Here is a 24,462-nt window from a genome sequence, read left to right on the forward strand (position 1 = left end):
TAAACTTCAGATAGAAAATGCCATTCACATCTAGAAAGAAAACTATGGGGACTGAATGGAGATGGAAGCATAGTTTTCACCTTTTTTGTCCTTCTGTTTTTCTTTTCTTTCTGTTTTTCCCTTTTGTCCTGGTTTTTCTTTCTCTAAATGATGGAAATATATAAAAACTGAATATACATGTATAACTTAAAAAATTAATTTAAAAAATTGAGTTGAAAAAAAGATTAATTTGCTTCTTTTCATTTTCTGTCATAGTCCCTAATTTTACCCTTTAGGGATAAGAAAAACAAATTCAATCCCTCTCATCTGAAAAACCCTTCAAAAATCTGAAGACAGCTGTTACATCTCACTTCTTCCCAAACATGTCTCTTCCCTAAGATAAACATCCGCAGTTATATCAACCAGTGTTCATTGTGAACTTTGGGAGGAATATAGACCATGCTAATCTGGTGGTTCTCCTGGGAAGAATAAATGCTTGAATTCAAGCCACTGACTATTCTGACATGGTACCTGCAACTGAGGGCTCTGGCAATGAGCCATTGAGAGAGTCAAAATATTATTTCTTATGGTAAAGATATATTGGTGGCACAATGGATAGAGCACCAGACCTAAAGTCAAGCAGATTCAACTTCCTGAGTTCAAATCCGGCCTCAGACATTTAATAGCAAAGTGATACTGTGCAAGTCACTTAACCCAATTTGCCTCAGTTTCCTCATCTGTAAAATGAACTGGAGAAGACAATGGCAAACCACTCCAATAACTTTGCCAAGAAAACACTAAATGGGGTCACACATTGGGGGTAAAATGACTGGCCCTTGGTGACACAGCTAGTAGTACTGAATCAGAGACAGGTCTTCCTGACACCATTGTTAGTTTACTCTTGCATATGAGGCTTCTCCTCCCCATCTGAAAAGCATTGGATCACAGATTTAGAGCTGGAAGGGGCTTCATAGGCCTCATTTTACAGGTAAAATTTGAGGTATAGGGAGGTTCAGTAACTTTACTAAACACCCCAAAATAGGATCCTGAAGTGTTGCACATGGCTGGGGTAAAAAACAAACAAACAATTTGAGTAATAAAAGAGGTTCAGAGGCAGCAAGGCATCTTGGAAACCTGACAGGGAAAGGAAGATTGGAGTTCAGTTCCTCTATCACTGCATATTGATTTGAGTCATCTTCTCTCCAAGACACTTAATTTTTCAGTACCTTAAAGAAGTCCTTGTGCCCCAGGCATTGATTTACCCTGATAAAGAAAGTTTTCTTTTTTCCCCCCAGTGAGTTTTCTTTATTAATGAAATTACAATTCAAAAAATTTAAATGTGTATTAGATTATAATGTCAATGACTTTCCTGTTGGATGACTTGGGGAAAAGAGATAAGTCTTTATGGCAAGTGAAATATGTTATACCTGAGCTCTTTTTAAAGATTGCCTTGTTGTTTTGGAGGGAGCAGGGTAAGTAGTATTATTTGCTTGGATTTTTTTTGCCTTCATTTCCTCAATACTTAGCACAGTGATTGATTTCTATAAAGTACTTAAAATGTTTACTGATTGACTAGAATAAAATAACAGGTGGAAGCAGAAAAAGCCAAACTTGTGATAAGTTTATGAAAAGTTATATGTGAATTACTGTTTCACATTTTTAAAATTCTAAATTGAGCTGAGAGATCTAATCTATGATGAAAACTGCAGAGAGCAGGTGTTTATTGTGCTTAAAGCAATTTCCTAATTATAATCCTATGCAAGTAGAGTAAACTTTCTACTTCCTCTACTCACCTTTACATATAGGAATCAAAACTTCATTATTATAAAATTAATAATAGTTCACATCCACGTAGCACTGTATTTAAAGGTCAGCCTTTTTAAATCACAAACTATTCATGAAACTGGTAAATATGTCCTATCTGTACAGAACAGTAAAAACTCTGCCAAAGCAGGTGCAAGGACAACATCATTCATTGAATAGTTTATGCCTTTAACCAATTTGTTTAAAATGTATATATATATACATATATATATATATATATATATATATATATATATGTATATATATATATATATAATATATATATATATATATATATATATTATATATATATATATTATATATATATATATCCTACCTGGCCCCCACCCCTAGGAGAAGATTGACTGGGGTCATCTCTGAGTTGTTTTGAATTGACAAATTCAGGATACTTGTAAGGAGTGGATCGTGGGGACAACAGGAAGCCAGCTTGTCACAGAGGCGGAGTCCATCCAGTCTATAAAAGTCCTTATCTCCAGGAGGCAGATTTCATTCCACCACCAGAGGTAGCAAGAGGGTCCTGGTGTCTGTCCCCAAAGCCAATCATGGATTTCACTCGTAAAAGCTTCCATAGAAGCAACAGCTCCACTAATCAGCCCGGTTTAGCCATGAGTGGGGTCGCAGTTAGGAAGGGGGTTATGCAAGGTTTCTCTTCTCCCAGTGTCTATGGTGGGGCTGGAGGTCAGGGTACCCGGATTTCAAGCACCAGACATGTGGCTACTTATGGACGTAGTCTCAGTGAAGATTTCTCTGTTGGCAATGAAAAAGTCACAATGCAGAACCTGAATGACCGTCTAGCCAGCTACTTGGAAAGGGTACGGTCTCTGGAGAAGACCAACTCCCAGCTGGAAATACAGATCAGGGAATGGCATGAGAAGAGCTCTCCCATCCTGAGCCGGGACTACAGCTCCTATTTCAAAACAATTGAAGATCTCCGAAAACAGGTGAGAGATGCTGGATGGCTTTTAAAAGAAAAAGCCTCTCCTCTGTTTGTCTGTCTCCCTAAATCAATCAATCTCTCTCTCTCTCTCTCTCTCTCTCTCTCTCTCTCTCTCTCTCTCTCTCTCTCTCTCTCTCTCTCTCTCTCTTTCTTTGTGTGTGTATCTGTCTGTCTCTCTGTCTGTCTCAGTCTCTTTCTGTGTGTGTGTGTCTCTCTCTGTGTCTTATCTTCCCCCTTCTCTTCTCTCTTCTCTCTCTCTCCCATATCTCTGTGTATGTCTGTTTCTATGTCTGTCTGTCTTTCTGTCTCTGTCTCCCTGTCTCTTTCTCTCTCTTCTTCCCTCTTTCTTTCTCTTTCCCTCTCTCTTTCCCACTCTTTCTCTTTCTGTCTCTCCCCCTTTCTCTGTCTCTGTCTCTCTCCCATATCTTCCTGTCTTTGTCTCTCTGTCTCCCCCTTCTCTCTGTCTCTTTCTTCCACATTTCTCTCTCTCTCTTCTCTCTCTCTCTCTCTCTCTCTCTCTCTCTCTCTCTCTCTCTCTCCCCCATATCTCTCTCTGTCTCTGTCTCACCCTCTTCTCTTCTCTCTTTCTGTCTCTCTCCCATATCTCTCTGTATGTCTGTGTCTGTGTCTGTCTGTGTCTGTCTCTCTCTCTCCTTTCTTCCCTTTCTTTCTCTTTCTTCTTCCGTCTCTCTTTCCTACTCTCTCTTTCTGTCTCTCCCCTTCTCTCTGTTTCTGTCACTTTCCCATATCTCTCTCTGGCTCTGTCTCTCTGTCTGCCTCTTCTCTGTCTCTCTCTCATATCTCTGTCTGTCTGTCTGTCTGTGTATCTCCCATATTTTTATCTGTCTGTCTGTCTCTCTCCCATATTTCTGTCTGTCTGTCTCTCAATCACTCAAATAAGGGTTAAGTGACTTGTCCAGGGTCACACAGCTAATAATTGAGGTCCAATTTGAGCTAAGGCCCTCCTGACTCCAAGACCAGCAGTCTATCTTCTTCACCACCTAGATTCCCTGTGGTGACTTTTTAAGGCAAATCAGATCCATGGGATTTCTCAGAGAGATGGATAGAAAGCAATAACAAGAATCATAGATCTAAGACTAGAAGAGACCTCAGAGACCATCTAAATCCAATACTTTCTTTATATAGATGAGGAAATCAAAGTTCAAAAAGTGACTCCTGAATCAACATGTTTTCTACTGTTTCATGCTTTTCTTTTCCTATATTGTCTCTGATAATGACAAGTTAAATTCAATCTATTATTATCTCCCTATTTTGTCAGTAACTTCTTACATGGCTTTAACTCCTTTGGCTTAAATGAATAGGACAATCCTCTCTCGTGGACCTACATTTTGAAAAACATGACAGTAGCTGCCTCTTAATTACCTTGTTCACAATGCTTTCCCCAATAATTTCAGAGGCTTCCTTCATTCTCAGAAACCTTATAAATGAACACCGACACATATTGAATATCCATATACATGAAAACCAATATGTAATGAACATTTATATAAATGAACACCTATATATAATGAATACCCATATATCATGAACACCAAATATATTGAATATTCATATAAATTAATACATGTATATATATATATGAATATCAATATAATGCACCAGATATGAGTTGGGAGAATGGAGAAAAAAAGGATGGATAATGGTTAGCCATTGTTGGAAGAAGACTCAATAATACCTGAATTTATTTTAAGCCTATTATCCTATCCTAGTTACCATTACAGATCTGTTAGGAGTTTTTTCCAGCAATATTAGGTAGGAAGCATTGACTCACAGTGTCTCGAACCTGAGATTCAGATTCAAATCCTATCTCAGATACTTACTGGCTTTATGAATATTAATCAATTATATAATCTCTCTGAGCTCTAGTTTTCTTATCAGTAAAACAAGAATGATGTTCTACTTTACAGGCTTAATTGTGGCAGAAAGTGCTAGATAAACAAATTTTTAATAATAATAAAAATAAACTGTTATTACTATAAATTAATGTTGTATTTTCTCTATTCTTATTTTTTGCTAATATATTAACAGCTCTAGTGTTAGATAAAGCCTCAGAAATCGTATCATCTATATTCATTTTCAAATAGCAAATCTGAGGTCCCATGAAGATAACAATCCCAAGGTTCACACAAGCAGGAAGCTGCAGAAGTAGGATTAACCTCAGCTTTCTGAGTCAATATTTCTTCTACCTATGATATTTCCAAATTCCATCCTCAAAATCTACAGTACACAGGAAAAATGGGGATCTCCCTCTCCTTAAAATCTTCTTTAGATTTTTGTTCAACTTCTTTAGTTGGACAAATAAGTAACTAACTTCTCAGTGGCCCATGGTAACTCTAATTATAGGCATTAAAAAGAAATTGCTGGACTACTTAAGTGGAAGAAACCCTAAAAAGAGCTTGGTCTTGACTAGACCTTCTATAATTCTGGCAGGAAGTCTTTGCCTTTGCAACACTCTATTAGCAAATCAGAAAATTTCCTTTCATTATTTTTTTCCTTTTTGGGAATAATTGTTTCTTATAGCAAAGATTATTTATCAGTGAGTCAGTCGACTTCTCTAAACATATATCTGACATCAGCTAGTTGAGTCACTTGGCCCAAGTATAATAAAAAAGTCCTATGAGAGTCCAGGTGGGGACTCAGGACTCCTCCCATAGCAGGCAAAGGCATTCTTATTTTTGTCTCTACTATCAGGTCACTGTCTCCAGGATTCTTATGAAAGGATACCTTTATTTAAACAATTAGGATAAGGGAAATCATTCATCTCTCCCAAATCCCTCTTTCCATATAATTTTTTGAATGAACTTTGTAGAGAATCCAAATATATAGGCTAACTCTGATCTATAGGACTTTTGGGAGATTAAATTGGATTCCATAAGGAAGGCTAGAGACAGACAGACAGACAGACAGACAGACAAAGACAAAGAGACAGAGACAGAGAGACAGTGACAGAGTGAAACAGAATGACAGAGACAGAGTGAGACAGAGAGACAGAGACAAAGTGAGACAGAGAGAGATTCAGAGTGACAGAGAGACAAAGAGAGATAGAGTGAGACAGAGTGTGATAGAGAGACAGAGACAGAAAGAGACAGAGACAGAGAGAGAGAGAGACAAAGACATAGAAAAAGACACAGAGAGAGGACAGAGAAAGGTACATGGGCAGATTGATAAATATAAATGAAAGATACATGGCAAGTAACAATGGAGAGATATGCATATTTATATGTGTTTATATATGGAGTATCCCAAAAATCTTAGAGAATTTTAATAGTTTAAAACTGTATATGATAGCATAGCATTAAGTATTGTGTGTGTGTGTGTGTGTGTGTGTGTGTGTGTGTGTGTGTGTATAATCTTTGGGGAATAGGGAGTGACCACTAGTGACTTCATTAGTTTATGTAAATTTCTTCTACCTGAGTAGTCCGGCAATTCCTCTTTATTTTATAGTCTTAGAGTTTCCATGGATAACCAAGAAGTTAAGTTATTTATTTGTCCAATTAGCATTCACTGAGTGCCTACTCTGTGCCAGGTACTATCTTAGACACAGGGGTTACAGAAACAGACCCATAGTTACATAGGTAATTTGCATTCTGGATAAGATCTGAGCTCAGGTCTTTGCCAAACTATATCTCCAGCCATTATGGATAGAGATGTGATGGATGGTGGGACAGTCTCATCATCTATCAGAAAATCCTAGGTTCCAGCCCTGCCTCTGATTTACTTAGTTTTATGGACATGAGCTTTTCAGGGCCATTTGGTAAGCCCCAGTGAGTTGCTAATAGTAGGTAATGAAATCTCAGGTTTGGACCAAGATCAATTGACAAGTATTTATTAAGCACTAAGTATGCACCAGACGCTATATTAAGCACTAAGGAATGAACAGAAGGGAAAACATAGCTCCTGCCCTTAAATCTTTTACTTTATAATATGAGACAGCTTGTAAATAACTATCAACATACAAGATATATTCAGAGTAGCTGGAGGAACTGAGACAGACTTCCTGAAGAAGGTAGAATTTAAGCTATCTGGAAAGAAGACCTGGAAACTGGAAGGTGGAGGTAGGGGAAATGAGAAGACCATTGCGAAGGCACGGACAGCCAATGGGGAATCATGTTGGAGGAACTGTTAGGCGGCCACCATGGCTGGACCCTAGTATGCATGGAGGGGAGTTTGAGAAAACTAGAAAGTTAAAGAGTCAGGTTGTCAAGCTTTTTAAATGCCAAAAAAGAGGTGTTTATGTTTGATCGTGGATGTAAATGGGAGCCATTGCATCTCTTTAAGCATTTGAAATAAGGTATATAGCTTTAGGTTTGATATTTTATGATGGGAATTGATGAATTTTCCTAACTCCAGTACTGTGCACTATGGTACCACTTAGCTACCCAAAAACACTGATATATATATATATATATATATATATATATATATATATACACAGACATAGACATAGACATAGACATAGATATAGATATATCTCTATATCTATATCTATATCTATATATCAGAGGCAGAATTTGAATCCAGGTCTTCTTTCTAGCTTTGATGCTAACTATCTACTAGGACACATTACCATTCAATAGTTCAGACCAATTTCCTTTCACTTTTTTTTTTTTGGGGGGGGGGTAAGGCAATTGGGGTTGTGACTTGCCAAGGATCATACAGCTAGTAAGTATTAAGTGTCTGAGGTCAGATTTGAACTCAGATCCTCCTGAGCTGCTCCCAATTATTTTTTTTAAACACTTGATGTGATTATTGTCTCTAAAATAACAGGCTCTAATTTAGGGTAATTATATTTTAAATAAATTTAGCTTTTGGAAGTTTCTAACCACTTGTCTATTTCCCTCTCTTCTTTTTTTCAGATTATAGATGCCCAAAAGGCCAATGCCTTTTGTATCCTGCAGCTTGATAACTCTAAATTGACCTCTGATGATTTCAGAATGAAGTAAGTATGATCACAACTGTGAAACCTTTCTAAAGAATTTTTTTTGAAGCAGTTGAGATTAAGTGATTTGTCCAGTATTACACAACTAATAAGTGTCTGAAACTGGATTTGAACTCAGATCCTCCTGATTCCAGCTCTATCCACTGTACCACTTAACTGTCCCAAGAACTAATTTTTAATGAACAACTGAGCGCATTGGGTTTATGAGAACATTGTGTAGAGTCTGTTTTAATGAAGTTTGTTTCCTCAAACTTTCATACAACTGTTTATCTGAAAAGACAAAATCTGAGTTAGAAGTGACCTTATCCTTCATCTAATCCAATCTTTTACCTATTTCAAAAGCATCTCATATAGTATTCCTGGCAATGGGTTATCGAATTTGTACTCTTAGTAACAGGTCGCTCACTCTCTCAGAAGTGCAACCATTTTCTTAATGGGCAGCTCTAGCTATTAAAAAGTTCTTTTTAAATTATATTAAAAGGTACCTTCTTGTCATTTATACCCAACTGACCACAGTCTAGATTTAAAACTCTTCTCCATCTGTCTAATCCTGACCAAATCATAATCTCAAAGCCTTAAGTTTCTCAAAAGTAAAATAGAGAAAATAATACTTGCTTCATAGAATTATGAGGAAAGATTTCTATGGACCTAAAATATTATCAAATCTGAACTACAAAAGGAGGAAGAATGAGGGAAAAACGTGTACAACTCTTCATGACCTCATTTGGGCAAAGGTACATTTCCTTTGACATTTCCTTTTCCAGCTTATTTGACATATGAGGAAACTGAGGTAAAAGGGTTAAATGATTTATCCATGGGCAGACAGCTGATTTGAACTCAAAAGATGAATTTTCCTAACTCCAGGACTGTGCACTATAGTGCCACTTAGCTACCCAAAAACATTGAGGAAAAAATACTGAATTTCAAACAAGAGAACAAAAGTTCCCCCTAAAAAGGGCAGATTTAAAGATTTAAGAACTAGCTTACAGTTATTGAACATTTAGATTTCCAAAGCACTCTCCTTATAAAAGTAATGCATATGTAATTACCCTCCATTTTTCAAATGAAGAAAGTGACACTCGGAGAAATTAATAACTTTCTAAGAATCACATAGTTACTAAGTATTGGAATCAGGGCTTTCTTTCTACTAGACAGAAAAGCACTATCTAGTGCCTAGCTCTAAAGAAATGCTCTCCCTTCCCTTTTTATTAATTTGAAAGTTGACATTAATTAAAATTTTGCTTTAATGTGGGCCAAATTTATCTCAGAATTATCTTGGAATTATTATTATAGTAATAATATTAATATAATATGATTAATGTAACATTAATTTTATTAATATAATATTAATAACATTGATATTATATTAATATTATTATAAGAAAATAGGACATAGTGGATAGAGAGCTGGCATCAAAACCAGAAAGATATGGGGTTTAAGACCTAACTCTAACATGGACCATTTAAAATGTGACAAGTCATTTAACTTCTCTTTGGGGGCAATAGGCAACTCTCTACAACCATCAGTCACAGAGAAAGTGATAAGCTTCAGTGGTGGAAACAATTTCCTCAGTTGGGAGTTACTTAAACCGCTGAAACCACAAATCTATTCTCTATCCTTGTCCCTAAGAATATTATAAGTATAAATAAGTGACTTAAAAAATATCTTCCAGGACTTTAGAAGTACTAATTGACTTTTTAAAAAATCTGCATATTAGTACAGAACAAATCATTTTTATCTGTTTGTGAAACACATTTAAAGAACTATAGGGCACCAATCCTGACAGCCTTTACCAGTAGAGATTTTACTATAAGCAGTTTGTGAAACTGTATTTCCCTTTTTTATTTTTAATCTAATTTATTTTATTACTTCTATTGTCATGCTATATTATACTATGTGTTATATTATTAATACTATGGTTTTAATTTAATGTTTTAAAATTCTGAACTAATTCCCTCAAAATTAAGTATTCTCCTAAATGTAAAAAAATACAAAAAGAATTCCAAATGAAATCACAGATCTCCATTTCATGCTATTAGCTTTTCTTAAAAGTATATAATAAATTCCACACATTACTTTCAAAATTATGCTGCTTGCCTGAGTTCTCTGCTGAATTTTCTTCCATTATTTTCTGTGTATTTCAAGAAATACCTGAGTAGACCTTCTTTGGGAGTATCAACATTACCAACTGCCCTCTATTTAAAATTGTATTTCTCCTTTAAAAAAAAGTTTTATTTATTTTATTTTTAATTTATAGAATAAAGCAAGTATTTCTATAATGTGGCACAATAAGAAAAGATGACTGCAAATGAAACTATAAACCTATTACATACATCTTGTTATTCCTTTTAAAATATAAGTTATCATGTAACTTTCTTTTTTCCAGAAACATAAAAGAGTTTGTAATTCAGAGATTTTGATATTTGAGATCTTACCTTCCCCAAATAGTTCATATGGGAGAGATTTCGCTATGAAAATCAAACCATCTTTCCTTATTCACATACATCATCAAACCACATTGTATTAGAGATTGTATATTAATATAGTAATACAACTGATTGCCATTAACTTGAAGCCTTATCTGAGAGGCCTTCACAGGGAGGACAGATTAGAAAGTTTTGCTAAAAAAAATGGGTAAAAGTTTCAAAGTGGCAAATTTAACTGAATGTAAGGGAAATTTTCCTTAACAATTATCATTAGCCCAACACAGAATGTTGTCTTGGGAAGTAGAGAATTCCCCCTCACTTAGGGGCTTCAAGCAAAGATGATATGAATGTATATATTAGTGAGAATTCTTTTTCAGGAACAGGTTGGATGAAATGAAAACTAACATAATAATAATAATAACAACAATAATGATTTATAAAGCACTTACTATGTGCCAAGCACTATGCTAAGTATTTTTTAATTCTCTTACCTGATTCTCCACAACACTGGGAGATAAATGCTGTTCTCCCCATTATACAGATAAGGAAACAGAGGCAAATAGAGGTTAAGGGAAATTGCTCAGGTTCACACTGCTAATCAAGTATCTGAGGTGGGCTTAGAACCAGGTCTTCCTAACTTCAGGCCTAATCCACTATCCATTGCACCACACAGATACAGGGGAGCTTCCAAAAATAAAAAGCCTCATTACTTTATAGTTGAATCACAAAGATAATAACCAAAAAAGGAATTGACTTTTGCATAACACTGGTTTTTTTCAGAGCCTTAACTAAGACAAGGCAAGAAGGTCTTTGATTCACAGTACCAAAAATTCAAGGATGTTGAAAGCACCTATACCTTCAACAGGTAGAAACAACTAAGCTCATCAGCAAGAGTAGTTAAAATAGGAAGCTACTATATTTCTACATCCTTCCCCACTTTCCCCTTGCAGTAGCTCTTCATTAGCCTATACCCGTCAGCAATTACTTCACAATCCTCCATGGGTCAATGTCCCTATATTTCTTTCCTGTTGGGACCCAAGGTTTGAAGTCCATCTTTAGTGTCACTTTCCACCATATTCTTCCACTCTCCCTTTCACAATTCTCTTATAAAAGGACAAATCGCTTACCCCAGCTGCCGTAACTGCCGATTACAACTCTGCTTATCTTATAGGTATGAAACTGAGCTTGCAATGAAATTGACTGTGGAGGCTGATGTCAAGGGACTGCATAAAGTCTTTGATAATCTCACCCTACAGAAGTCAGACTTAGAGACACAACTTGAAAATCTGAATGAAGAACTGATTTTCCTTAAAAAAAACCACCAGGAGGTAAGAAAAAGATCAGAAATGTGACCCAACAGAAGAGATATTGGGATCGATAATGTTTCTGTTTCAGTCATTTTGATCCATTTTTAGCTTTACATCTAATGTGATGAGGTCTTTAGGTCACTGGTTATCATCTCAAGCTGGATAGAAGTATAAGAATAAACTTCAGAACAAAATTGATGGAGATATTGTTTCTCTTAGGAGACCGCTAACCTGAAAGGACAATTGGGTAGCACTGTCAATGTGGAAGTGGATGCTGCTCCTGGTCATGACCTTGGAACCATAATGAATGAAATGAGACAGAAATATGAAATCATGGCACAAAAGAATCTTCAGGAGGCCAAAGAACAGTTTGATAAAAGGGTGAGAAAAAAGATCACATTTCCAGGTGGTTCCTCCCCCAAAAAATAGAGCAACTTAAGTGATTTTCTTTTTTTCTTTCTGCTTTTTACTTTTAGATTGAAAGTTTGCAACAAGAGGTCCAAGTGAGTACCAAGGAGATAAAAACCAGTGAGGTTCAAGTGACGGAACTGAAACGCAAGTACCAGACCTTGGAGATAGAGCTCCAGACCCAGTATAGTACGGTAATGTGCATATGACATCATATCATGCAACATAATATAATCTGGTATATACAAGTGACTTATTTTTCTCTATTTTGTTTTTGTTATTTTCATTTCTGGTCTGTTTGTTTGTTTGTTTTTGAGAGGCAAGGGGGATTAAGTCACTTGCCCAGGGTCACACAGCCAATAAGTGCTAAATGTTTGAGGATGGAATTGAACTCAGATCCTCCTCATTCCAGAATTGGTGATCCATCCACAACACCATATAGCTGTCCATAGTAACCTATTTTTGTAGTTATTGTTCCAGACCTATTAAGTCATTAATGTGAGTAACTCCTAGTATGCCCTCCACCAATGCAGGCGGGCAACTCATCTATAATTTAGAGACAGACTTGCTTACCAACAGCTACATGTCAAAGGTAGGGTTTGAACTCAGGTTCTCCTAACTCCAAGACCAGCCCTCTCTCCATTACACCATCCTATCTCTCAGGCTAATAGATAGATAGATATATATGTTTGCATTTGTATACATACATATATATATATATATACACATACATACATATGTATATATTTGTATTTTCTTGGCAAAGATCCAGAGTGATTTGCCATTTCCTCTTCCAGCCACTTTTACAGATGAGGAAACTGAGGCAAATAGGATTTAAATGACTTGCCCAGAGTCACATAGCTAGTAAACATCTGAGGCTGGATTTGAACTCATGAAGATGAGTCTTCCTGATTCCAAGCCCGTGGTCTATTTGCTGTGCCACCCAAATGTCCTATATAATAGATCAGGGCTTCTTAAACTTTTTCCACTTGTGACATCTTTTCCCCCAAGAAATTTTTACATGATGCCAAGTATATACATATAAAAGGTATCCCCCCATTCAGTAACATGATGAAAAATAGGGTAGAGACCCATAGTTGAAAAAGTTTAGATGAGTCATTTATAATTTATAATCTTAGAGTGTTCCTTGAGGCAATGAGAGATTAAATGATTGGCCTATGGCCAGGTACCATATGTCAGAGTCAGCACTTCCTGATTCCCAAGTTCTCTAAACTATATACCCTATCTCTCAAGACATAATATAATATAATATAATATAATATAATATAATATAATATAATATAATATAATATATTGCTTATAAGTACAATCTCTCCTGGCTCATTTTAATGATCTGTATTAGCCCATATCTTCATATTTAACCAATTGAAAGAGGTTTTTATTATTTAAAATATTTATTTTTAAATTACTTTTAAATAAATCTCAATAATAATTAATACCATTGCTGATAATTAAAATAAACAATTTTTGTTATTTTTCAAAAATTAAACTTTTTTAAAAACAAACTTTAAAAAGCCCTCATTCCAAGAACCAAGTCTTATTAAATGAGATCTTAATTTTTTTTAATGTCACAGATCTCTATGGAAGCCTGATAAAACCTACCAACCCTGAGAGTTTGCCAATTATATCACACAAACATCTATAGATAGGAAGACTGAAATCATGTGAGCAATTACTCCCTCACTTAAATCTAACTCACTTGCATGTAATAGCATTACCTCCCTGATGTCATGGTTCTTACAACAACAAGAAATGGGTCTAATAAACACAGTAATTTCAAAGTAGTGATGAGGATAAATGATATTTTGAGATATTTTCAATAACTATAACATGATATGAAAATATTTGTGATTTCTACTGGTGACAAAATCAGAGATTGTTTTTAGAACAATACAGTATACTACACAACACACACAATAGTGGTTTGTTGCCTACATTCATAACTGAAGGAAGCACTAGTCTCAGTTAGAGGTTAATGAATATAAAAATGTATTTTTTTTTCATCCAACTTCACAGACCCTCTGAAATTTATTCAGATCCCTCTGTGGATCCCATGAGGAAAAAGTATTGGCAATAATCAAGAGATCTAGATTAGAATCCTAACACTGTGATTACTGATTATGTGACCAAGGGAATTAACTTTCTTTGTGCTGCCCAACTGCCCCATAGCATAGATCAGGGCTGCATAAGCTACTTTACAGCCTTATTGTGCAGAAAGGGCTTTGTCAACCTTAAAGTGCCAAGTATGTTATTTGGATTAAATCCTTTATTTCTCCATTGATTGTAGAGAGCATCTTTTGAGCACGCCCTAGAAGAGACCAATGCTCGTTATGGTGCACAGCTGACTCAGATTCAAGCATTAATAAGCTCTGTAGAGGCTCAGCTGATGCAAGTTCGGTCTGACATGGAACGACAAAACGAAGACTATAACGCCCTTCTTGATATCAAGACCCACCTGGAAATGGAAATTGCCACTTATCGCCGCCTCCTGGAAGGAGAGGATGTCAGGTTAGTCATCACATCTGGAATCAATATCCTCTGTAGCAAAGGAAACTGTCTTGAAGTAGCTGTACTTAAAAGGCAAGGAAGAGGACTTCCACTGACTTAAAGTCTTGTCAGACCCAGCACAATTTGGGACATAGATGTCTTAAAGCTCAGTTCTGAGGAAAACTGAGTATCTTGGAAAATTTAACACAAACCATTTTCAAGAAAACTATTGTATCTAAAAGCAAAAGAACTATTGAAAAGACATTAAAACCAATAGTCTCCTATCCCTGCCCCTTTACAGATCCCTGTTATACTCTCACTTTCTCTCCCAATTTTCTTCCCCCTTTCTCTATCCCTTTCCCTTTTTCTTCCTCTTCTCTTCCCTTTCCTTTTTTTCTTCCTCCTCCCCCTTCCTTTTCTTCTTTTCCCCCTTTCCTTTTCCCTTTTCCACCTTTCCCCTTTCCCACTTTTGCTCCCCCCTTTCCTCTCCCTCCCTCTTGCTTTCCCCTTATTTTCACCCTTTCCCCTATACCTCACCTCTTCTTCTTCCTCCCTCTCCTTTCCCTTTTCTCTCCCCTTCCTTGCTTCCCCCTTTCATCTCCCCCTTCTCCCTTTTTCTCACCTCTTCTTCCCCCTTTTCTCCTTTTCCTTTTCTTCCTTCCCATCCCTTTCCTCCTCCCCCTCTCTTTCCCTTCCTCCTCTTCCTTCTCCTCCCCCATTTTCTTCCTGCTCCTCCTCTTCCTCTCCCTTCTTCCTCTTTTTCTTTGTCCTCTTCTTCTTCCTGCTCTTCCTTTTTCTCCCTCTCTTCTTCCTCCTCCTTCACCTTTGATTCCTCCTCCTCTTCCTCTTCTTCCTTCTTCTCCTTTTTTCTCCTTCTTCCCCTTCTTCTTGTTATTGTTGTTGTTGTTGTTATTGTTCTTCTCCTCTTCCTCTTTCTCCTCCTCCTCCTCCTCCCTTTCTTCCTCTTCTTCTTTTCTTCCTCTTCCTCCTTTTCCTCCTCCTTCTCCTCTCTCCCTCCTTTTCCCTCTCTCTCTCCCTTTCCCTCTTCTTCCCTCCCTCCTTCCCTCTCCCCCTCTTTCTCTCCCTCTCTCTTTGTCCCCCCGCCCTTTCTCTTTTACACATCCACACCCACATATACAATTTAAAGTCTTGGAAAATATTGCTAAATTAACATCCTAAACCAGGGATTATGAAATTTTAAGTGTGTCACAGACTCCTTTTAGCAGTCTAATGGAGGCTAGGAACTCCTCAGAATAATGTTTTAAATGCATCAAATAAAATACATACGATTATAAACAATTTTATTGAGGAAGAAATATGATTTATGTTACTCATCCAAGTTCACAGACCCCCCCAAAAATCTATTTGAAAACATATTATGACTCTGTGGACCCAACTTCAGAAATGCTGTCTTAAAGAAAGGTCATCAATATGACATTCTGTTTAGGACAGAGCAAAATGTGTTTATAAAATTAGGATTAGTGTAGGGGAACATCATATCTGGGGTTACTTAAAAATATTCAATAATTTCAAATGTAAAGGGTAAAAGAAGAATCCATTGTATGGATGATGCTAAACTTGTTTTTATTTCTTTTTATTTCTTCCAAAAAGATCTGAGAATTTCCAGTTAGCCACTATGGATGAAAAAGGTAATTATTCTACATTCTACTTTTTACATGCATTACCTGTAACATTGAATTCTAAAAGGAAAACTATCCTAGGGCAATTAGGACTTTTACTTTATCTGGGTTGAATTAGCCATGGTAGTCCTCTGGTCTTCAGGACCTGTGTAATACTATATTACCCTAAGGTCTGGCCCCGGCACAGAGCTCTGCCTTTCTCTACCCTGTACTCGCTGTTTGCAACAGCCTTTACCTTGCCTCTTCCCAAGGTCTGAAGGATAGAGTCGCAAAATTCATTGGAATCTGTAGCCAAACTCTAAAGGAAATGGGCCATCTCCTCTCTCAGTGAAAGTCCTATCAATCAGAAAAGATTATCCTCTGTGACACCTACCCTCACAAATGAATTTTCCCTAGGCGTCAGATTTTCTAGTTATGGTTCTACTGAACTTTTAATTGTGGAACATACAAAGATCCAGGAAAAATGCAGCTCAATGTGAAAACAGCTTGATTCTACTTTGTCAAAAAATGACATTTTAAAAAATAATATAAAGAATACTCCACAGTACCCCACTGAAGAAAATTTACTTCTCCTTAAAAGAAGTGGAGAAAAGAGGAAATTGAAAAGTATACATTAGAACTTTCTATGATTCTGAAAGGAAATGATCAGGTTGGAATATGTATTTTATTCTCATTATTATAAACCTAAGAGGAGAGTTGGTCTATAAAATTCAATAACTTGCTGCAATTTTTTGCCTTCATCTATAAAACTTTTCCATTAAAGTTTTATGCTGGGGGCTCATTTTGGCATGCAGGTGACCATAGATTCTCACAGACTAAACCACTGGATTATAAACTATGGAAAAGTTTAGACTAAAGCCCAGTATAAACTAAAGCAGTGTTGAAGGACTCAATACCTGGGTTGCTGTCAAGAGATGGATTTCTCAGGAATAGCAACGCTCTAAGACTCCAAGTCTAAGGTGTGGAGGGTTGCAATCTGCAATATCGAAGTAATTATCCACACCAAGGAAATAGTCTATCTTTAAAATATATGTCTAAATCTAACCTGTTGATTTCTGTGACAATTTTATGTTTATACATAACTATGTATAACATTTATGTTTATGTCTATATGTGTGCATACATATGTATATTGCCTGTTATAAATACCTGTATTGTGTATATATGCACACATGTGTACATTTTTATTTATACATATTTATGTGTAAATGTGTATACGTATAGTCAAAACTCTCAATAGATAGAAATTGCATTTAATTTAAATGCAACTATCTTTTCAATTCTTGCTCATAAAATACCTAGCATTATTAAGATATAAGTAAATAGATTAGGCAGACTTGGGATTCCTCATATTAATTAGTAAACAGATGGAAGGTTTGGGCATAGTCATTATGTAGATGGAATGGTAATTAATTGGGTGATACATTCAATTAGGTTTCCAAAATTAGTGAAATGCTATTCTTTGTAGCAACTAATTAAGATCATGTAATTACATGAATTAAGATGATATAAAACTAACTGGGTGAATTGGAATGGTAAATTAAAAACTCTTTTAAAGGAGTTTGTTGTTGCTGAGTTGTTTTACTCATGTCCAATTTTTTTGTGACCCTATTTGGAGTTATTTCCTTCTCCAGCTTATTTTACAGATGAAGAAACCGAGGCAAACAGTTTTAAAAGACTTGCCCAGGGTCACATAGTTAAGAAGTGTCTGAAGCCAGATTTGAACTCAGGAAGAGGAGTCTTACTGCGTCCCAGCCTGAGCCTCTATCCACTGTGCTAACTAGCTGCCCAAAGTTTTAAAGAACATTAATACAAAATAATGTTAGCTTAAAATTTAGTAATAGAGTTGGTGAGAAGAGGTATAGCATAGTGGATGGAGGAGCTAACCTTGGAATTAGATTTGAGTTCAGGTCCACTGCTAACAAATACTATGTATCCTGAGCAAGACATATCCCTCTCAGTGCCCCTAGGCAATTAGCATGGTGGAAAGAGCTGGGTGTAAAGTCAAGAGTTTTGAGTTTAAAATTTTGCCTCAGATGCAGCATTAACCTCCTTAGTTAGTGGAAGTTAACCACTTCAGTTTTCTCATCTGTAAAATAAGACAGTTGGAATAGATGACTTCTGAGGTTCTTCCCCAGATCTATGATCCTAGCACAGTAATTTACAGAGGAATTGTCAATGATCTGCTTTGGTGGAAGGAATTTTGATAGCAGGAATTCCCCAACATTAATAAAAGAGAGAGAGGCAGAAACAGAGAGAGAATGGCAGAGGAAGAGGAAGAGAGACAGAAAAAAGAAAGAGACAAGGAAGAGGGAAAATGGAAAAAAGAAAGACAGATACAGACAGAGAAATGTGAATGACTCTATCTACATGCATGAATAAAAATCAAGTCCATCTGTGTCTTTCATACAGATATGAAGAAAACCAGGAAGATTAAGACAGTTGTGGAAGAAGTAGTAGATGGCAAGATTGTGTCATCTCAAATCAAAGAAATAGAAGAGAAGATATAAGCAGCTACCAGAGGAAAGCGGGTTCAACAAGTTGGAAAAATTTGATCAAACTTTACAATGCTCTGTTAAGAAACTCCCTTTTAACAAGCTTGGTGAATGTTTTATGGTAACAGGAGATAAGAAACTCATTAATCATACACTTCTATGAGATTTTTTAAAATGCCCTCCAAATACTTCATTCAAAACATTTGCAAGAATATTACAATATAATTATTAGTACAATCAGTTCAAGGAAATTTAAAAGCATCTTTATTGACTGAAAGTTAAAGACCTTCTAATCACAAAAAACCCTCTAATTTTGTAGATGCAAATATAAATGAAAGACAAATCTCTCTTTCATTTTTCCTCCCAAAATTCATATTTTAAGAATTTGACTCATTGTACATGTCTACGTGAGAAATGATTTATTTGGACCCCTATTCTATTCTAACTAGTATTAATCAATTTGATAGAATCATATCAAATTTCTTATATAAGGGCCCAGAGGTATGAACTGCAGATTCAAAGTTCACTTGCTTTACTATAGGAAGTTAACTAAAGGCCCTCCACCCATGTTTTGCCTTGTTTTAATGACCAAGCCCAGTATGGCAGAGGTGAAAACTACATGGAAAGTCCCCCAAAATATATTTGCACTTCCAGATCAATTCCTCATCCAGTAGGAGCAATCACTCTTATCTGAGGTCACTAATTGTGATAACTTGTACCATTTCCTCTTGCCCAACCTAAGGAGAAGCCTGCCTATCTTGAATGAAGATAATCCTTACTTCACCCAACTTGTGGTCCTGCCGACATATTACTTTGCTTATTTTAGCTTAGGTATCACCTGTCAATCAATAACATTATGTGTGTTTGCTATCATTGTTCTTGAATGATTGAACATCTAGCCCTATGAAAATAAGGCTCCTGGAAGGAGAAGGCATATCAGATATTGAAGAAGATTTAAGGTCCACTTCATTAGAAGAGATCATGGACCATTTAATAAAGTGCCATGGGCTCAGAGCTCTGTCTCACTATTGTAGGGGTGATAATTTTAATCTCCCCATCTACAAATGCAGCTCATCATATTTGGAATGAGCATCTAAGAAATTATCAAAGACTTCAGCCTTTCACAAAGTAAAACAATAAGTTTCTTTATACTCTTATCAATAAACAGTATGATTCAGTGACTCATGATTATCTTGTTTTTGAACTGAGTGTATATATTGTTACCTTTTCTTTTCAATGTTTAGAGGTAAGTGGTATGATAAATAAATAGATTAGATGCGCTGAGAACTCCTTGTACTATTCTGTAACAAACAGAAGGTTTGAGGATGGTCGTTTTGTAGATGGTGCATTTGTGTGGGCTTCAAAGATTGGTAATGTCCTTTCTAAATGGAACTAATTTCATGCAGAAACATGTTGATCCTCAGCTGACATTAACCTGATATTATCTAACATTGATCATATATAACCAGGGGTTAACATTTTCATTTACCTCTAATTATCCACTTATCAGATACACTCCTTTACATCCTTTACTAGGGAAGTTGATTTTTTGAGCCTATGTTAGGCTTTACATTTATCCCTAATAAATTTCCTATTATTAGATTCAGCCAATTCTACAACTCAATTCTTTTTCACCATAGCATAGGTTTTGTTATCATTGTTTTTAAATTATGATAGCTAGTTTCTCTAGTCTTAATTTTCAAAGAATATGTCCAAATCTGCAAAGAGATCTAAGAACTAGATGAGAGAATTTTGATTTCCAATATCCACAAAAGATAATGGGGGAAATATGATTTTATTCATTTACTCTTCTTGCCTCATTTATTAAAAAAAAAAAACCTTTACCTTATTATTGCTTAATACAGGTAGATATGGCTATAGGTTTTGGCAAAAATTCTTTGTGATTCTTGAAAATAAGAAGCTTTGAAATTCACTATGGCTACTATTAAAATATTCACTTGTTTTATGCTAATTAATCTTTTTGGAATCCAGAATGCTATATTCATGTCTAGGCTACATAGAGGAAAAGGAGAATTTTTCTGCCCCACTTTGATTCTGAAAAATACAATGATATACAGATCCCAGCAAAGGAAGAATGAAAACCAATAATGTATAAAATTGTCCACCATCTTTAAAATTAAAATACATAAGTAGACATTTCATCCTCAAAATGGCTGACCAGTTTTATATACCACATAGATAAATTCTGGAATGATAAAAAAATTTGATGAATTTGCCATTAAATGAACTGGATTCAAATTCTGATTTCTAAATCACTCATTAGCTATTGACCTTTAACAAATTGTTTCACTTCAATGAAACTCAAGGTCCACTGACCTTTCTATCATATTATCATCATTATCACATTAACAATTTTCTCTAATTAGGACAACATTTGCTCCTAAGTACAATTTTTTCATAAGTCAAAGACTATGTAAGCTTTTGAAAGAAGCTATGGATTCTCACATTAAGTTTACTGCTCCCCTCTGTAAATCCAAGACAAGTCTTTCTTCCATTTAAAATTCCACCAGCCTGTTGCAATAAACATACAAGCCTGGAGTTGTCAAGTTGTCAGAAACAATTCTTTTCCTCTCTTGAAGCTGCAAAAAAGAAACAGCTAATTAATTTATATTATGCAAAACTACTAGCAAAGGAGGTTTCCACTGACATTTGCTTTATGGTTGTAATGAGTGAGTCTATTCACCGCACATAATTGGATTCAGAACAAATTTTCATCAAAATGTCTATGGTGTCATCTTTATTAAAGTTAAATGAATCTGTGAAAACATATTTAAAACCACTAAGGATTAAGGGAAAATAAGTGCTGTCAAGTCAAATAATTTCAGAAGCAGAATGCAAAATGTTAATCTCAAATGTATTTGTATGTATATGTGCAAATATTCACATATGCATCTTTGGTACATGCATATGGATGTATGCACGCACCTGTACACATATTGAAAAATGGGGCCAAATTTTTGTATTTTCCTTTGAAAAATACTTATGTATTTTATGCATAAACTCAAATATTCAATAGTCAAATGGAACTATTATGAGAGTGATGTGGATACTCCTTCAAATGCCTAACCATTCTGTGAACACTTTTCCTTCCATAAGTTTTCCACAAAAAGTTTATTCATTATGCCATGGGTTTTCTAAGTCTTTGGCACAAGGCTACAACTAACTCATAAAAGCAATACACTTGTGTTGTTCTTTACTTGGTATAAGTCTAATTTATTCTCTAGTCATAAATTTCTTTGAAGACATAAAGTATAATAATACATGATAGAATGATGGAGACAGATTTGAGGCTGAGATGCAATATTTCCATTAGGGAAAATCAAGGGAAATTTCATATGTATGAGCTGAGCTTTGAAGGAAGAGAAGGGCTTTAGCAGCTTAGGAAAAGGAGAAAGTAGATTCCAGGAATTGGAGATGGCTAAACTTCCTAAGCTTTTCTTGCCTTGACTACTGCAGTAGTGAAGGGAAGGGAAACTGGCCAAATTTAGTTGTTTAAACATGATAAATGTGGGAAAATGTTTGGAAGAATTGCACATGTATAACCTGTAATGGATTATTTGCCATCTAGGAGAGGTGAGGAAGGATGGAGAAAAAATTGGAACACAAGATTTTGCAAAGATAAATGTTGATAACTATCCATGCATGTATTCTGAAAAATAAAAAATTATTTAAAAAAACAAATTCAGTTGCCAAACTGAATAAACAAAGAATTATCATTCTTAACCAGTAGGAAAACCAGAACAAAAAAGAAAAAAGGCAAAGAAACCAAGATGATGATCAGGTCATGAAAGACCTTGATATGGTTAATTTACTAGCCTCCTATCAAAAGATTCTTCTTCCTCTGGGCAAAACCCAAGTCACCAGAACAATGAAATACAAGAGATTAGAGAAATGATTAGAAGGAAGCATTCAAGACTGAGAAGGAAAGTATCCAAAAGACCTTCTCTCTGCATCATGAAGACAAATTACTCTGAGTTCCTAACTCTCCAATAATGTGACTGTGATCTCTTGTGAGTTATGACAGAAACAAATTTAGAAAATCATTTAGCTAGACTAAGATTTCTAGCTCATGGAAGGCCAAAATCTGGAAGAAACTGAGTATAGCCATGAAATCATTATTTTATTTGATTTGGTACAATAAATTGATATATTTATTTAATTGATTCTATACCTATGGGTAAAAACTTTATACATCAAGTGTGTTTTTCTATGTGGCCAACTCCATTGTGCCCCTATTCCTAACTAGGATTCAGTGAAATACTGCCATATTAGAGAAGAATGTTTCTGCTAAGATAGAACTTAAAAGCTGTACTGATTGGAGACTGTTGTTGCTGTTGTAGTTCATCCTTGTTCCTCTTCAAATTGGATAAACTCACACTGACCATATCCTTTAGACCAGGGGTAGGGAATATTTGGCCTGAGGGCCTTATGTGAATCATAAAATAATTTGCTAAGACAACAGCAGGAGATGATGAATTGAAAGCTGGATACAACAACCTCCAAATGCTTGAATTCTCTAAGTTGATAATTTTGTATGATCCACAAATGATATTATAAATATCCAAATGGTCCTTAGCAGAAGGGCCCCCACTTTAAACTATTGACTGAGTGTGTCATCCATAAATGGGACAGAATTAGGGGATAGAGTTCTACAATCATATGGGAATCATGGAACTTGGTGAGTATTTTCCCAGAGTTCTCCCTAGTGCTAAATGGAGTGGCTTTCCCTAGCACTTGATTCTTATTGTAAATAACACATGGCTAATGGCAAGTGATGCATCCCACTGGTTAAAAATATATGGAGGCAAGAGATGCTATGTCAACTTTAGGAATCAGCTACCTGGTCTTGCTGGTTGTAGAATATATGAACTTAATTGTTTTGGGGAACAATGGAAGTAAAGAGATAGGAAAAGGATTGAGAGACATTATGGAAGTATTTGCGGTGAAAGAGAAGATCAAAGATCACTACAAAATTTTGAAATTAAGTTATTAGAATTATAATCTATGCAATTAACATAAATTGGGAAGTTAAGGATGGTCAAGTTTTGGAAAGAACACCAAGTACAGGTTTAGGTTCATTTGTAAACTTCCTGATAGCATGAAATGTTTTACTTTTCTTTTTATCCCCAGATCTTAGAACAATGTCTGACATACACTAGATACTTAATAAATATATTTTGGCTTGATTTAAAGTTGACTATTTCATCCTGACACAAATTCAAGTTACTTCAAAACATTCAATAGCTCATTTCCTTTGTACACTATACATTCATTCATTCATTTAAAAATTGCATATTAAATTCCTATTTACCATATAAAATAAGCTATGCTTAGATCATCGAGTAGATCATCAAGCATTTAGCTCTTTAAATGTGTGAGCATTTTCTTAAATGCTGAAAATAAAAAGATGGACTTTAAAAAATAATCCTTTGCCCATTAATTGGGGAATAGCTGAATAAATTGTGGTATATGAATGTAATGAAATACTATTCTTCTATAAGAAATGATGACCATGCAGATTTCAGAAAAATTTGGAAAGACTAACATGAACTGATGCTAAATGAAGTAAAGAGAACTAGGGGAATATTGTACACAATAACAGCAACATTGTGTGATGATCAACTATGATAGAATTAGTTTTCTTCAGCAACATAGTGATCCAAGACAATTCTAATAGACGTGTGATGGAAAAATACCATCCTTATCAAAATTAAGAACTATGAACACTGAATGAAGGTCAAAGCTTATTATTTTCATTTTTGGTTTTCCCCTTTTGTTCTGTTTTTTCCTCAACATGACTGATATGGAAATATGTTTAAAATGATTGTGTATGCGTAACCTATATCAGATTGTTTGCTGTCTTGAGGAGTGAAAAGGGAAGAGAGGAAGAGAGAAAAAATTGGAACTTAATCTTTCAAAAATGAAAGTCAAAAACTACCTTTACATATAATTGGAA

The 24,462-nt window shown here is 35.4% G+C and overlaps 1 protein-coding gene across 1 annotated transcript; it reads left to right on the forward strand.

The window, feature by feature from the left end:
* The first annotated feature begins 2,291 nt into the window (after positions 1-2,291).
* On the forward strand, positions 2,292-19,666 carry KRT20 (keratin 20). Its single transcript, XM_051994532.1, has 8 exons — positions 2,292-2,744; positions 7,618-7,700; positions 11,299-11,455; positions 11,654-11,815; positions 11,911-12,036; positions 14,151-14,371; positions 15,962-15,999; positions 18,403-19,666. The coding sequence occupies exons 1-8, from the start codon at positions 2,346-2,348 to the stop codon at positions 18,498-18,500; spliced, it is 1,284 nt and encodes a 427-aa protein (XP_051850492.1). The 5' UTR covers positions 2,292-2,345; the 3' UTR covers positions 18,501-19,666.
* Positions 19,667-24,462: the final 4,796 nt, after the last annotated feature.

Source organism: Antechinus flavipes, chromosome 4, assembly GCF_016432865.1.
Source record: "Antechinus flavipes isolate AdamAnt ecotype Samford, QLD, Australia chromosome 4, AdamAnt_v2, whole genome shotgun sequence".
Lineage (NCBI taxonomy): Eukaryota > Metazoa > Chordata > Mammalia > Dasyuromorphia > Dasyuridae > Antechinus > Antechinus flavipes.

Coding starts and splice junctions, on each gene's coding strand:
- KRT20 (XM_051994532.1), top strand. CDS start 2,346: ATGGATTTCACTCGTAAAAGCTTCCATAGAAGCAACAGCTCCACTAAT. Junction 12,037..14,150: donor TCCAGACCCAGTATAGTACG/GTAATGTGCATA, acceptor CATTGATTGTAG/AGAGCATCTTTTGAGCACGC. Junction 16,000..18,402: donor AGCCACTATGGATGAAAAAG/GTAATTATTCTA, acceptor TCTTTCATACAG/ATATGAAGAAAACCAGGAAG.